The 14,920-nt window shown below is 35.4% G+C and overlaps 1 protein-coding gene across 1 annotated transcript in view; it reads right to left on the bottom strand.

The window, feature by feature from the left end:
• Positions 1-673: 673 nt before the first annotated feature.
• Positions 674-14,920, bottom strand: part of LURAP1L (leucine rich adaptor protein 1-like) — a 38,615-nt gene continuing 24,368 nt past the window's right edge. The window contains exon 2 of the mRNA XM_004677660.2: positions 674-1,424. Within this exon, the coding sequence (XP_004677717.1) occupies positions 1,050-1,424 (375 nt within the window). The 3' untranslated portion in view covers positions 674-1,049. The remainder of the gene's footprint in view (positions 1,425-14,920) is intronic.

Genomic DNA, 14,920 nt, shown 5'->3' with positions numbered 1-14,920 from the left:
TGGCTTTAGCTTCTTAGTGCTGTATCTTTTCATCCACCCATTCATTATTCTATCTGTTTATCTACTTGTGTGTGTGAGAATATATACATATAATCCAGAATTAGAGTGTACAAAAGTAAAAGTTAACAAAAACCTAAAAATAATTAAATTTAAGGACTACTTTACCTCTAGTCTCCCACTATCCCAAATTAGATGTTCCTGTTTAAATAAGTTGGTAGGTTATTTTTTTGGAGTCTGGAAATATTAGGCATTAATTTATTTGAATATTTTTGAATAATCTAGATTCAAAAAAGTCAACTACTAGATCATACCTACTAGGAATACTTCATTTTCAGAGAGCAAGGAAAATCTTAAAATCTAATCATAATTAAAGTTATGGGGAGTATATATATTATCACCAACAGTGCCATGGTTTTAATTAGAATAGCTGATGAAAAAACTACAAAAGTGAAAGAATTGCATATAGCTGGGGCTTCCAAATGTTCCTGATGTAAGTGTGTATGACTAACAATGCTGCTGATTATACATGAAGTAACTGTGACCAAAAAATAATGTCTACATTTGTTCTTTTTAACCCAATATAAAAATCATATTGTACCTCAGTTATCTTCTTGAAGATGAAACTTTTGAGTGTCAAGAATACGAGTGACAAAATTAAGTGTTGTAAGACTTTGGTTTATTGTAAAATTTAGCAAAGTTTATCTTATAATCCCTGCCCCCTTGCTCTGAAAACAAAAACATAGTTATTGCTTATTTTTTCCCCCTACTTTATTTGTGCAATTGTAAAAGAAGGGAGAAAAATCATTGTAATAAATAAAAATAGAGATGTAAAAGAAAAAGATAATTCAATCCAGATGAGAAATATTAGAAGCAACAGAAATAACACCAAGCAGTTTCAAAATAAGCTTCTTTTTAGAAGGTTGAGATATATATATATATATATATATATATATATATATATATATAAAATCACACCAAAAATATAGCAGCGCAGAAGAAGGATAAATACAAGTTAATTGCACACTGATCCCATGCATAAAACCGGGTCATCAGCCAAAGCAGTAGTATTCAGAATTCAGTTTGGGATGCTTGTGCAGTGCCTGTGAGTCCTCTATTATGGAGCTGTCACTGAACTGGTCCAAGTCCGATGGGGTCTGATGGCCTGGGACATCATCGACCAAAGTGTCCAGGTAGCTCCCCACGGAGATGCCGTCGAGTCCATCACTGCCATCGTGCAGGCTGTTGTAGCTGCCCTGTAAGGAGGTGCTCTGACTCTCCAGCAAACTGCAAAGGCTGCCACTGAGGCTGCTGCCTCGGCTGGTAATGGTGCCTTTCTCTTCAATCATCCACTTGATGGATTCAATGGTCTCGTTGATTACGAGTAGCTGTCGCATGAGTCTGACGTCGGTGGCTCTAAGGTTAGCCTATGGAGAAAGGGGGAGGGAGAGGAAAGATATGCCAGTTATCGTACATCCTTGAAAGCCCCAACACTCAACAGAGTTTTTATCTTCAGCAGTCCATAATTTTCAAATCACAGAACAAAATATAATTTCAGTTGATCTCAGGAGCGTTTTAAAACCACTGAGCAGAGGTAGGATAATCAAAGAATTCCATCTCTTTTAAATGTATCAGAATCTAAAGGGGACAGTAACATTCCCATTGCATCCCTGACTCTATGGCTGCTGCCTGGAAAGGTAATACTGAACGTCAGTCTCTCTGCTAACAAGTTTACTCTTTCCCTGACAAGATGAGTAGTAGTTTATCCATGTTTAGTTGGGAGAGCATGTTGTTTTAAGAAGTAGGGCGAAGAGGAAAATGTAGAAATTATGAATTGTCATCATCATCATCGTCATTGTGGTTTTAGCAGTTCTTATTTATTGAATGATAATATACTACCATACATTATACAAACTTGATTTCCATTATAATAGTGGCCTTGAACCACAGATATTATTATTGTTATCTCTATCTTACAGAGGAGGAAACAAATCTACAGGAAAGGACAAAACAAAACAAAACAAAACAAAACACCTGTATTCTTTGGAACTATAATGGCATTATAGTGTGGAATAAAGCTTGTAATGTTTATGAAGTATTGAATTGCTGCAATACCCTAAGTCCAAAAGGGTGGCAATACTAAGGCTGATCCAATTTACAAGATGAAAAGTATAGATATTTTCTGTAAATCTATTATTTGCTTTGGATATGTCAGGCGCAACCCTAATCAAAATTGGAATATGAGATTCTGAGAAGATTCTAGAATTCCTTTAAGTGCTTTCTTAGTCCATATGATAGTTCTAAGGTACTTCAGAGAAATATGACTGCAATAGTCACAAGATTTTCTCTGTAGGTCTGCAGTTCAATGGAAACATTTGCTAAATGTAGAGAGGGAGATGAAGAAATTCTCCTGATTGACCCTTTGTTGTTAGAATTGGATGAGTGAGACTTCTGTAGATTCTAGTATTGGAAATAGGAGGCAGGGACATGTTTGTCCACTAGAGGTCCTAACCACATTCATTCTGGTTCATAATGGATTCCTTTTCCTTCAGTTGGGGGTCTTTAAACCAGGACACTGAATGCTGTTAATTCTGTCTTTAAGATCCAGGACTAATTCAGATTGTGAGTTCTGGAATTATCAAAGGCACTCTGTCTCGAATGACTCAAGTCATAAGGGAAAAAAGAGACTATTGTGTTCAAATGCATGCATTCATATCATGAAAATATTTCCTGGTTGGGAGTTAATCCATAACCAAAGGTGAACTTTGGATTGAGTGAATGTGATAAACATTAGGGGAGATGGAATTTATATCAATGACTTCAAAGATGTAAGGTTTTTGTTTAGTAAAAAATATAGCTTAAAAATTCTTAATTTTACTAGAAAATTAAATAAAGTGAGTTAGATGACTTCTTTATAGTCTTTGAAACAATAAGTTATGTAAAGAGTAACTGTGAAAATAATTCCTCTGAGGTGTTCAGAGAGATGTGAACTTGGTGAGCCTTTCCATGCTTTTCTATTTGTGCTGTTGTCTCAATTCCCTTGCAGTAACTTTTTCAAAGTCTTTGAGTTTGAATTCATCTACACACCCTATTAAGATACTGTTCAAGTAATGAGTAATACAACAAATATTTACAAATTACAACAATTTGCTTAGGTTCACTGAGAAGCTGAGAAAATCAGTATGAGCCAATGGCTTACAAAATTTTTTAGTTAGGCATCGTTAGCTGATAAAACACTGTGCACATTGTAAGCATGGTGTAATATAAATGTGATCATTTCCTAGCAACTCCCAAAAAGAGCCACATCTGCATTTGTTAACATCCCCACCCTGTCCCATGAAATAGTTCTAGACCATTCCTTGCTCTCCTCATTCCATGAATCTGTTCATTTGAAAAACTTCAGTCATTTCCTTTCCAAATACTCCTGATTCTTGAAATCTGACTTCTTCCATTGAGCACTACTCAATGATTTCAGCCTCACTTGAGGGGCCATTTAACTTCTTTTGTCCTTTTAGATTTTATCTCCTGGTATAGCTTAATTGTGTACTGTCTTATGTTGTTATTTATCATTGTATTTTTTAGTTATTTGTTCAACTAAGCTGTAAGTTCCTTGAAGAAATCATGGCTTACATTTCTTTCATATCCCGAGGTCTACATTGATTTTTTTTTTAAAATAGGCATTATTTTCAAATTTGTGAAAATTCAACACTTTTGACAATACAGTGACACACATTCACAGTAACTATGCCACTCCAGGGTTAAAACATACTTAAGCTAATTTGTGGCAGCATTTTTTTTTTTTTTGTCTAAGTTACACAGTGACTGCATCACATGCTGATTTTTCAATTTTATTGTGCCATACAAGTATGAAGAAAGAAAACTATGAAATAACAAAAGCTTCCTTTGACCATGAAATGATTTATTTAAATAAAAAATTCTTTTTCTCTGCAAGGCAAACATTCACAGGCCATTGAACCACTACTGAGGAAAAAATGACGAAAGCAAGTTTAAGTAGCATGTGTTGCACTGACTGCTAATGATTACAGATTTAACCATGTCTCACTGTGTCCTCCTGGCGAGAGAGTAAACAGCATCTCTCTGTGGGAGCGCTGGGCCAGCCAGTTCACACGGAAGCCTGTCTATTACTTGGAGCACTGGGAGTTCTGGGTGGCTTCCTACTACTTTCTCCTAGAACGAAAGTGAGGTTACCATGGTACTGATAAACCTTGAAAGTATGAGCCATCCACAGACTAAATGGCAATGTTGTCATCTCCAGTCGTAGCCCTCTTTTCCTTACTGTTATTCATGTCTGTCCTTACAAAGAACAGAATAGATTATGCCCATCATGGGAAACCCGAAGATTGTTTTTCTACTGACGTCTTATATGCCCCCTGACTTTGTTCTTAGGATACTGAAAATTGGGAGGGTCTCTTTTTGACCTGAGTTTAGTATCCACTCTTTGGAAAGGCCCTTCCTGAACCTTTGTGATAACCAAACCCCATACCTAGTTTTATGCTATTTTTATGTATGTTTTTGTGTTCTCTTCATAATACTTATGCCAAGCTGCTATCAACCTGCTTATTATTTGTTTACTTAGTATTTTTTGGTTTCTGCTATGAGTATGTAAGCACCAGAGTGCAGGGGATTGAATCTGTCCAGTCCTGTGCTTAAGATCAACAAGAATGCTTGGCACATAGTATGTGCTCAAGGGATGAGTGATTGTCTCAAGGCGAGCCATCTGTCAGAGATGCACCTTCCGTGGATTTTGCTACGTGGCTTAAGAGAAAAGAAAAAGGCTGTTCCAGGAAGCATTCACTGCTGAAGCATTGCCAGCATACAATCCCATTCAGACACTGCGTAACTGCCACAGGTTATTTCTAGCTTAAATGTACAGATTATGAGACAGTATCTCTAAAAGGAAGTGAACTTCGAGTATGAATCACTCTCTAAACATTATTATGTTTGCCCCGAAGTGATAACTGGTGCTAGCTCAGCAAGGTGTTCTGTAAACACTTGGTAAAATGAGTTGAAGAAAGGGAACAAACAAGCTAATAGGACATTTGTCCTCTTAAAAAAAAAAAGTTTGCTTTCATTGATCCATAGACTGTGGATTGTGTGGATTGATTCTTTCCTTATTAACTCCCTCCTACTCTGATCTTTGGGATTATTGCAATGTGGTCCATCCTCATACTTAAGTTTCTCGTGATGCAGAAGTGTAGCCTTACACCTTTATACTCTGGACTGAATGAATACTGAAACTGAAGGTCAGCTTTAGACAGGTAATTAACTGGGTCTAAAGTAGAATTTGAGATGAAAGATCACGAAAGAGCAAAAATACTTAACAATAAACTTTCCATTGTCTATGTTTTCTTTCAGACTTTGATTTTCAGTGACAGAATATAAAGTATATAAATTAGTTCACTGGAATTCAAGAAAGAATGTATTCAAATTTTCCCTTTCATGGAGCTACTATCAACTTGGCTTCTTTTGTTGTGTTGCATGAGGAACACAAGATACAGTTCTGGTCTGCTGTTGTCACTGTCGATCTATGTGACCTTTGTGCAAAGTGGCTTAGCATACAGGCACTGAGTTCCCAAGAACAGGAGGAAAATCATAGGGTTTCATTCTGAGCACCAGTGACTAAAATTTAGTGGATGTGGTAAAGCAGTCTGTGATCAGAGGATAATTTCTTTCCAATAGTATGAAAATTTCAAACAATTGAGGAAGCCACCTATCACTTGGTCTACTTTTTATATTGAGGCTATATTGTAGATGCTATTTGATAAGAAGATTCTCTAGATCAGCTCTCAGGATTTCCTTCCTTTCTAACAAAAACTCAGCTCCTTTGTTGTTCCTGTAGTCATTGTTTTTGCTAAAAATTATACTGGCTATAGAGAGAGAGAATGGTCATCTTTGCTGCTCAATAGCATCAACAAAAAAGCTACCAAGTGAAAAGGCATGGCTAAAGTCAGAATTTTAAAATCAGTAAGAATTTTAATTAGCTTATCTAAAACTGTGTTGTAATAGTAATTTTGCCTACTCTCACTGGGTTTAAATAAAAATCCTAAGGGTGTTCTCTTTCAAGATATATATGTAACTTTTTTATATGTCTGTATATTAACTGAACCTGCATGTGAACTGCTACATGATTATATCTTCCAAAATAGGAACATTTTCCAGTATATATGCTCATACTGGAGGCTTGAATAACATCATGTGCCCATATTCTTCATAAATTTCTCCTTCACTATTTTTTATTCTTTTATTGGTGAGAGTTGACTCGTCAGATAAAAACAGTCCTGCTCTTAGTTATACATTCCTGCTGTAAGAGTTATAATATCCATGACCTAAATACCAAATGTTATAATATAAATTGGAAGGGAGCGAGACTCCTGGCAAGTCCATAGTCACGTACATGAATAAGGAAAACAGCTAAATTTGCCATTTTGTGTGATCCTCAAACCCCAGTTTCTAATAAAGAGAAATCAGTCATTTTTTTTTTCAAATTTGCCATTGGTGGAAGCCTTCTTTTCTAGATGTACTAATTTCAAATATAAATAAAAGAAATTTCAAAAGTATATATGCATATATGTGTAATGCATACATGTGTGTATGTTTTAAAAGAACTGTTTCAAGGTGCTTGGAACAATTCCAGCAGTTTATCCCAATTGATTTGTGTGTTCTATTTGTATAACTTCCTCATATCCAAATTTGCTCTCTCTTCAAATTCATGACAGGTTCAATTTGATGATCACAAATTTTTTTCTGCCTACCCATCCTTAAAATTTCCGGCACTTTTATTACTAGATATATTTATAAAGCACTTCTCTGACTGTTTTCTCAGAGGATCCATAAGGATGTTATTGTCTCTTTGTAGTCTGAGAAGATAGTGTACATTTCTACCCCTTGCTTTTGGCTTCAAATGCTTCAAGAGAAAAGCCTGTGACCCTTTATAGTTTAGTGCTGTTCCACCAAAACTTTCCTTTTCTTTCTCAGTCTAATCAAAATTTACAACAGAATTTCTTTCTGATTGGGCAACAGAGGGTCCCATTTTTATGTCAGTCATCTTGTCTCCCTTCATTTCTGTTGTTTATATGTGGTAGTGAACAATAACTGAAACAGTTCACTCTTTTCCCAAAAACTTATAGGAGAGTAATTTCCCCAAAGACTAAATCACATACATAGAAAGACTGTCATCAGCAGTGCTGAGTGATGGATTTTGTTTTGATAAATTGGAAAGCTGCATCTGGTTTATTTGAAAGGGGCACATGTGATTTTGTAGAATCTTAAACAAAATCCCTACCTTTGGACCCACTCATGAGCTCTGTACAATTTCTGCTGGCCAGGCATCTAATTATCAAATAGGAGAGGAAACCTTTCTTATTCCATGAGGCTCACTTAGTTGTCTAGGATCTCCATTCCTTTTCTGTATTCTAACACAGTAAAAATTGTTTCCTGTGTGCTATCAATCTGTGCAAACTATAATTTTGGCTAATGCAAGAGACTATATGTCATTTGAGCAGAAATTCAGTTAGAATGATTTAAGAAAAATATTGACCACCCCCACATTTGTATCAGGGTAGCTCACACAGAGCAGAAAAGACGTATTTTATTGCTTTATAGGAATTTTTTTTTCTGTTCGTGGATTTTCCAATTTAGAACTTCAAACAGTATTTTTATTCAAAAGATGGGAGCTGTCCCTCTTAGATCTGTGGTGGGTGTGTTTGTACTGGAAAGAAGGATGCAGGGGTGGTATATTGTAAATGTTTAACAACTGGCTCCTTGGGAAACACATATAGACATATGCATGTAAACACACACACACAAACACACATGTATGCATAGGAATTGGGCTGATAGAAAAGATGAACAGCACACACCTTACAAATACTACTATATAGTAACATTTGTTACAAACCCATATAAGTAACTGATTCTCAGAGTATTCCAGTTCATTTTTCCTGAAATTTTATATGCCTAGCAACCCATGGATGCAGTCAGTCACAATTTGACAAAGAGTTGAACCCAATCTATTAACTTAGAATTTTAATGGTTTGTCAGTGATGGGAATAACTTGGCTGCATTGAATAATAATTTTTGAAAACTGAAGAATAGTTCCCATGTTCTGTATGTTATTAGTAAGATAATAGCTATGGACATGACACAATTTTAAGTTTAATCTGAATATGAACATTATCTACAGTATCACTGTGTCAAGATAATCATGAAAATATATCTAAGTTGAAATTTTTATTGTTTGCATTTTCTGTTCTGTAACTATCCCTTGCTACCATTGCCATTTCAAACTATCAATGTAATGTCACTGAACATGTTTTTTTAAGATGCTTAGAAGTGCAAGATGCTTAGAAGTGCAGTGGTAAATAGCATTTTCACTCTATAGATAAAACATTTTAACCTCAGTAGAATGATTAAGAAAAAAATCATAAAATAATTACAATGTGATGAGTTTTGAATGTTCTTTTTTTCTATTTATTTTTCATCATTCTTCATTTTGTGCATTTTTTCCATCTCGATTGTTATCCTCATGAACTTCCCAACACCAATCACCCATGTGCTATTAACATAGTCCTATGTACTCTTCCCACCTCAATTTTGATCCCACTCCCCTTTCTACTCCCGTAAAAATACCTCTGGTTTATAGTTGTTTACTGCTTTTCTTTTTTACTTTATTGTAACTGTTTCCCCCCACCCACTCACCGACCCTTGATCCCTCATGCTCCAGCTATAAGTGAAACCATCTGATATTTTTCTTTTTATTTCTGGCTTATTTCACTAAGCATGATCCCTTCCAGCTCCATCCATGTTGTTGCAAAAGGCATGAATTTGTATTTTTGACTGCTGAGTAATATTCCATCATGTGTATGTACCACATCTTAACCCGATCATCTATTTTGGGGCATTTGAGTTGATTCCATACCTTCCCTATTGTAAATAGAGCAGCAAAATCATGGGTTTTCAGGTATCCTTTTGAATCAGTGTTTTTGTGTCCTTGGGTAGACACTTAGGAGTGGGATTGCTGGGTCATATGGAAGCTTCAATTTTAGCAGTTTGAGAAACCTCCAAATAGCTTTCCATAGTGGTTGGATGAATTTGCATGCCCACCGCAGTGTAGGAGAGTTCCTTTTTCTCCACATCCTTGCCAAAATTTGTTGTTGCTAGTTGTTTTAAAATGTGCCATTCTCACTGGTGTGAGATGGTGTCTCATTGTGGCTTTAACTTGTATCTCCCTTATTACAAGTGATGTTGAACAATTTTTCATATGCCTGTTGGCTGTCTGCATTTCCTCTTTGGGGAAGTGTCTTTTTAGCTCTTCCACTCATTTTTTAATGGGATTGTTCACTTTATTTTTATTGAGTTTTATAAGCTCTTTGTATGTCTTTGTGATCAGTCCCTTGTCATTAGTATTGTGTGCAAAAATTTTCTCCCAAAGTGGGGTGTCTCTTTGTTTTGTGTAATGTCTCTTTTGCTGTACAGAAGTTCTTTCTTGATCTAGTCACAGCTGGTTATCCTTTCCTTCACTATCCTTGCTTTGGGTGATGTATCTTTAAACACGTTACTGAGGTGTATGTTGTGTAGTGTTTCACCCAACTTTTCTTCTAGATATTTTAAGGTATCAGGTCTTATGTCTAGTTCCTTAATCCATTTTGAGTTGGTTTTGTCCATAGTGTGAGTAATCTAGCTTCATTTTTTTTTTTGCATGTAGCAACCCACTTTTCCTAGCACCATTTGTTGAACAAAATTGCTTTCTCCATTGCATATTCTTTGCTCCTCTGTCAAGAATTAGCTGTCCATAAACCTGTGGGTTTATACTTGGGTTTTCTGTTGAAATCCATTGGTCTGTATGTCTATTCTTGTTCCAGTACCATGCATTTTTTATTATTATGGCTTTGTAACATAGTGAAGTCTGGGAGTGTAATGCCTTGTTCTCTTGTTTTGTCAGGAGAGTTTTGGCTATTCACGATTTTTTGCAGTTCCATATAAATCTCATCAATATTTGTTCTATTTCTTTGAAGAATGCCATTGAGATTTTTATTGGAATAGCATTAAATCTGTATATCACTTTTGGTAGGACAGTCATTTTAATGATGTTAATTCTTCTGATCCATGAACAGGGGTTTTCTTTCCATTTATTTGTGTCTTCTTGTATTTCTTTTAACAGTGTCTTATAATTTTCTTTGTATAGGTTGTTACCTCTTTTGCTAGGTTTATTCCCAAGTATTTGATTTTTTTGTTTGTTTCAATTATAAAGGGGATTTTTTTTTATTTGGACTTATTCTATTTGGCTTTTTGTGTATAAGAAGGCTATTGAATTTTGTGTATTGATTTTATTTCCTACTACCTTATTAAACTGGTTAATTGTTTTGATTAGTTTTTCTATGGGGTTTTAATGTAAATTATCATATCATCTGCAAATATAGTTTTACTTTTTCTTTCCCTATTTGGATTCCTTGTATGTCTTTTTCCTGTCTCATTGGGGTGTTCTTTGTTTTTGTTTTTATTTTTTACTAAATTTTTAATTTATGATCAATATTATCTACTTTAGGTTTAATAATGACTGTTTGAGAAGATTCAACAACACATATATCCAGTAGTTGGCTCCATGAGATCATTGAAAACCCAGAGTAAAGCCTTTACCTAATCTACTTCAATTTCTGATAATTAGAGATTTTAATTTTTTTTTTTACCATAGAACTTTTCTTTCCTATACAGTATTAAAAGCTCCATGTAGTTTTATCTTTTCCATTCAGTAGAGTTTGAAAAAACTATAAGATATTGATAGGTATTAATCAAAGGTATTAATGTTTTATGAAAATATATTTTTTAATTTATTTATTTATGCATACAGAACTGGGGTACAGGCTAAATGCTCAGGGGTGGTGAGAGGTTTCACCAGAGAGAGAGTGGGGAACAGAACAGGCAGCTCGATGAAGTACACTGCTGAGGGGAGCAGTGGGTGGGTAAGGAGAGGTCTGCCGCGCCATGTGGTCACCTCCAGGGCAGGCGGGAATCGAACTCATGCGGAAGCGGCTTTAGATTCTCAGTGCTGTGCTTTAACCCGCTGTGCCACCAGGGAGGGCCTATGGAAAGATTTTTAATATGCAATACATTATGTCTTTCTTTCCACATTAGTGAGACATGAAAATTAGTAGGAAAAGGAATATAATAACCTGAAACTCACTAAAACATTTTTATACTATAATTTTTTATAGGTGTATTCTGCACACTTCTGTATATTGGTAACCAGAACCAAGTTGAATCAAGAGATAAGGAGTCATTGTTCTAAGCACTATTTAAGGTGCTAAATTATTCAGCAATGCACTAAGAGTTATTGAAAAGATAGGACTATAGTCCCTTTTTCCACATGGTTTCAAAGAACCCCGCCTCACCCAAATACTAAATCATCTCTTTCACTAATTTCTTGATGATGGTATTAAATATGTTGCCATAGTCCTAATCCTCTCATTTTCTTCCTCAATCCCCTAATTCTATTTCTAATCTGCTCTCTGAGCCCTGTGGCACTTCAGTAAGTTTTTCTTGACATCTTAAGTAGGGAGAACTAAGTTGTATGGAAACCTGATCTTTGCACCTCCTAGAAAGAAATATCAACTAGTGATTGCTGTGGCATCCTCTGTAACATAATCAACTACATGAAACTTGCTCTCTAGAGCAATGCTGCTCAACCATCAATGTGCATGTGGTCACCTTAGAAATCTGATTCAAAATCAGATTCTCTACACTATTTTTACATTTCCAAAGAGTTCCCAGCTCATGCCAATAGAGGTAGGCAACCTCTAAAATATCTCCCAATCACTCCCTCTCTCTTGGTATGTCTTACTATAGCTTCTTACCTTTGACTCTCTAGCCAGTTGACTTATTTCTAAGGAATGAAATGAGCAAATGCAATGGGAAGTTACAAAAAGATAGTGGTTTCTGTCTTGGGTACACTCACTTGCTCTGAGAAAAGCCATCTGTCAGGCTGTGAACTATTCTCTTGTGAAATACACAGGCTGAGGAACTGATACCTCAGTTCCTAGTTAGCAAGGAGTCCACCTACCAACTGCTTCTGCTACCTGAATGAGGTTGGAAGGGGATCCTTCTTGAACAGAGCAGGAGATAAGTGCATCCCCAAATGTCATGTTGATGCAGATTTGCCAAAGGACCCTTAGCCAGAGACACTCTGGTAACATGTTTCAAGGCTTTGAATGGATAATATGAAATAACACCTCATTATTATTTACCTTGGTAGTTTGGGGGTATTAATCCCAACTTAGAGTATCAAGAGCCTACATATATTTCTTTTTGTGGATTATTTGGGGTGAAGAATGCTGAAACTCTGTATATGGAATGCCACCTGACCGCGATGTTGTCTTATAGCAAAAATAGGCCAAATAGTTAACTATTTAATAAAAATGAAAATATTCAAGGAAAATTAGGGTCTTCATCGAGGGGATCATCTGTATCTCACACAGGACATATTTTCATCTTCCCTAAGGAAAAGTAGCATATTAGCCTGAAGAAGAAATGATAGATAGTATTTCTGGTATTGAGTGACACACATAATGCTGCCAATAAATGTCCCTTATACATCTCTAGAATTTGAGGGTCATAAAAAGTAGAGTATATAATAATAAGCTAACCGAAACTTAGATAATAACATTCAGATGTAAGTTTAAGGCTTCAGAGTTTATAGTGTACTGAGAGTGTATAATGACATCATTGAATTTTCATTATTGACAAATTTACTAAATTGTCAAATTTTCTCATTTGATTAGAAGAGATTACTTTTCAGTTTTTCTCATTTGATTAGGAGAATTCATTTGAGTTTGGCCTCAGGGGGAAAAGGGGAGGAGGTTAGAATATTGGTAGAGCTGCATTTATTGAGTGCTTCCTCTGAGACAGACTTTGCTTTTCACGTGTTAATCCATTTTCCTTGGAGAGGGCCTTCTGTAAAATGATGCTTTGCATAGGAAATGTAACTGAAACAGTGATTTTGTTGCAGTCATTTATTTTTACCTGATGTTGATAATTTGGTGATATTTAAGAGATTTCATTTTATGATGCTAAAGATCAGGTTTCATTTTTCATATGATGCCTAAAAAGTGACTACTCCCATTTGGGAAGCTTTGGGTGGATCTCTCCAGATGACACTAGTCCAAACTGTGATCTCAAACCCTGAAGAGAGGCCAGTGAAAACACCTGCCACATTTCAGACTCACTACTAATATATTTACTTTCTTAGCTAGTTATTTTTTAGCTTTTTAAAAAACTACAGTGGAGTCAATCAATAAATGTATTGCTTTTTATTTATTGAATAAATACTAAATTTACTGAATAAAAGCACACCTCATTTTATTGCAGTTTTGCTTTAGTGTGTTGTGGATACTGTCTCTTTTAAAAATTGAAAATTTATAGGAAATTTTCTTGATTTGGCTGATGGCTCAAATGTTGGTGCTTTTGGCAAGAAGATATTTTTAATTAAGTTTCACATGTTGTTCTTGAAAGCATAATGCCATTATAATATTTTAACAGACCACAGTATGGTGTAAACATAACTTTCATATTCCCTGAGAAGCCTAAAAATTAATGTGCATTTTATTGCTATTATCTGGAATAAGCTTGCAATATCTTCAAGTGACAAGTTGATTATTGTTCACATGTGGTTTTGGTGCGGCATCTAGAGATATTAGAGTGTAGAAGTTATCAATCCCACTCTCACAAGAAAAAGTGAAAACAAACTGAAAATCAACAATTCTTCTTAAAATTGAGATCACAGGCAAATAAATTCTAATAGACAAATGGAGGATACAAAGAATCATAGATTATCAACCACAGAACCCAGATGCAGAACACCCAGCTGGAGTCAATATCAGTAGAAATATTTTAAACTGTAATTGATAATCTGTTGGAGCCTCAAGGTGGACTAACATGAGAGTTAAAAATTCCAAAGGGTGTAGTCTGAGGGAACCCCACACTTTCACAAATTTTACTTCCAGGAATCCTACCCGGGGATTAATAATAACTTTAATATACAAAAGGCTATAATGAAAAAAGTGTCTAACATGCAATAACAGATGGATAATGCAAGAAGAGGTGACTATTGCAAGAAGGAAAGAAAAGACATGCTATGAGTAAAAAATAAGATGAATAAAATATGTCCTTCATGGCTTGTCATTAGACTAGACACAGCCGAGGAAAGAATCAGCATGTAAGTAGTTTGAATTTCTCTTCAATGAGCTACTGAAGAATAGTGTAAGAGGCCTACAGCAAGGTACCACTCACTTCTGCAACTGCATACTGAACCCTAATGAAGAAAACATGAGTAAAACAGTCCTTTCCAGGGACCTGTGGGTATTGGACCATTAGACTGGTCAAGGTCATATAATCTATATATTATTCCCTAATTAGGGGAGTGATACTTGGCAATTTGATTCTATGATGTTATCAGTTGGTTATCTCTATGAGGGTGATGGGATTATGTTTGGGTAATATATGATTCAGTTCATTTTAAGTGAAATTAGTGGTAATTGAAATAATAATGCCAAAAATATTATATTCATTTTACCAATTTAGATTTCTTCTAGAATTTTATCTAATTTGGATGACTTCTCCTGGATATGTTAGCTTATTCACCTCTGAATATGATGCACTTTGTTATGTTTATATCTACACTGATCCATTTCCAGCAGAAATTACATACAAAGAAATTTAGAACAGTGATGATGATCTATTTCTTATATATTGATGTTGCTCAAAATAGTTTAGTGAGAATGGCAAGTAAACCTGCCACTTTGATCCAAGCCTTGATTCCACTAGTAACTTAACCTGGGATTTATAACATGCCACCTAATCTCGCCACATCTCCTTTCTTCCTATTAGATGTAAATGTTGGAGATCATCTTTA

Source organism: Condylura cristata, unplaced genomic scaffold (genome assembly GCF_000260355.1).
Source record: "Condylura cristata isolate star-nosed mole 26May11 unplaced genomic scaffold, ConCri1.0 scaffold00006, whole genome shotgun sequence".
Classification (NCBI taxonomy): Eukaryota; Metazoa; Chordata; class Mammalia; order Eulipotyphla; family Talpidae; genus Condylura; species Condylura cristata.
Note: the sequence above shows the minus strand (reverse complement) of the source record. Positions and strands in the feature narration are given on the sequence as shown.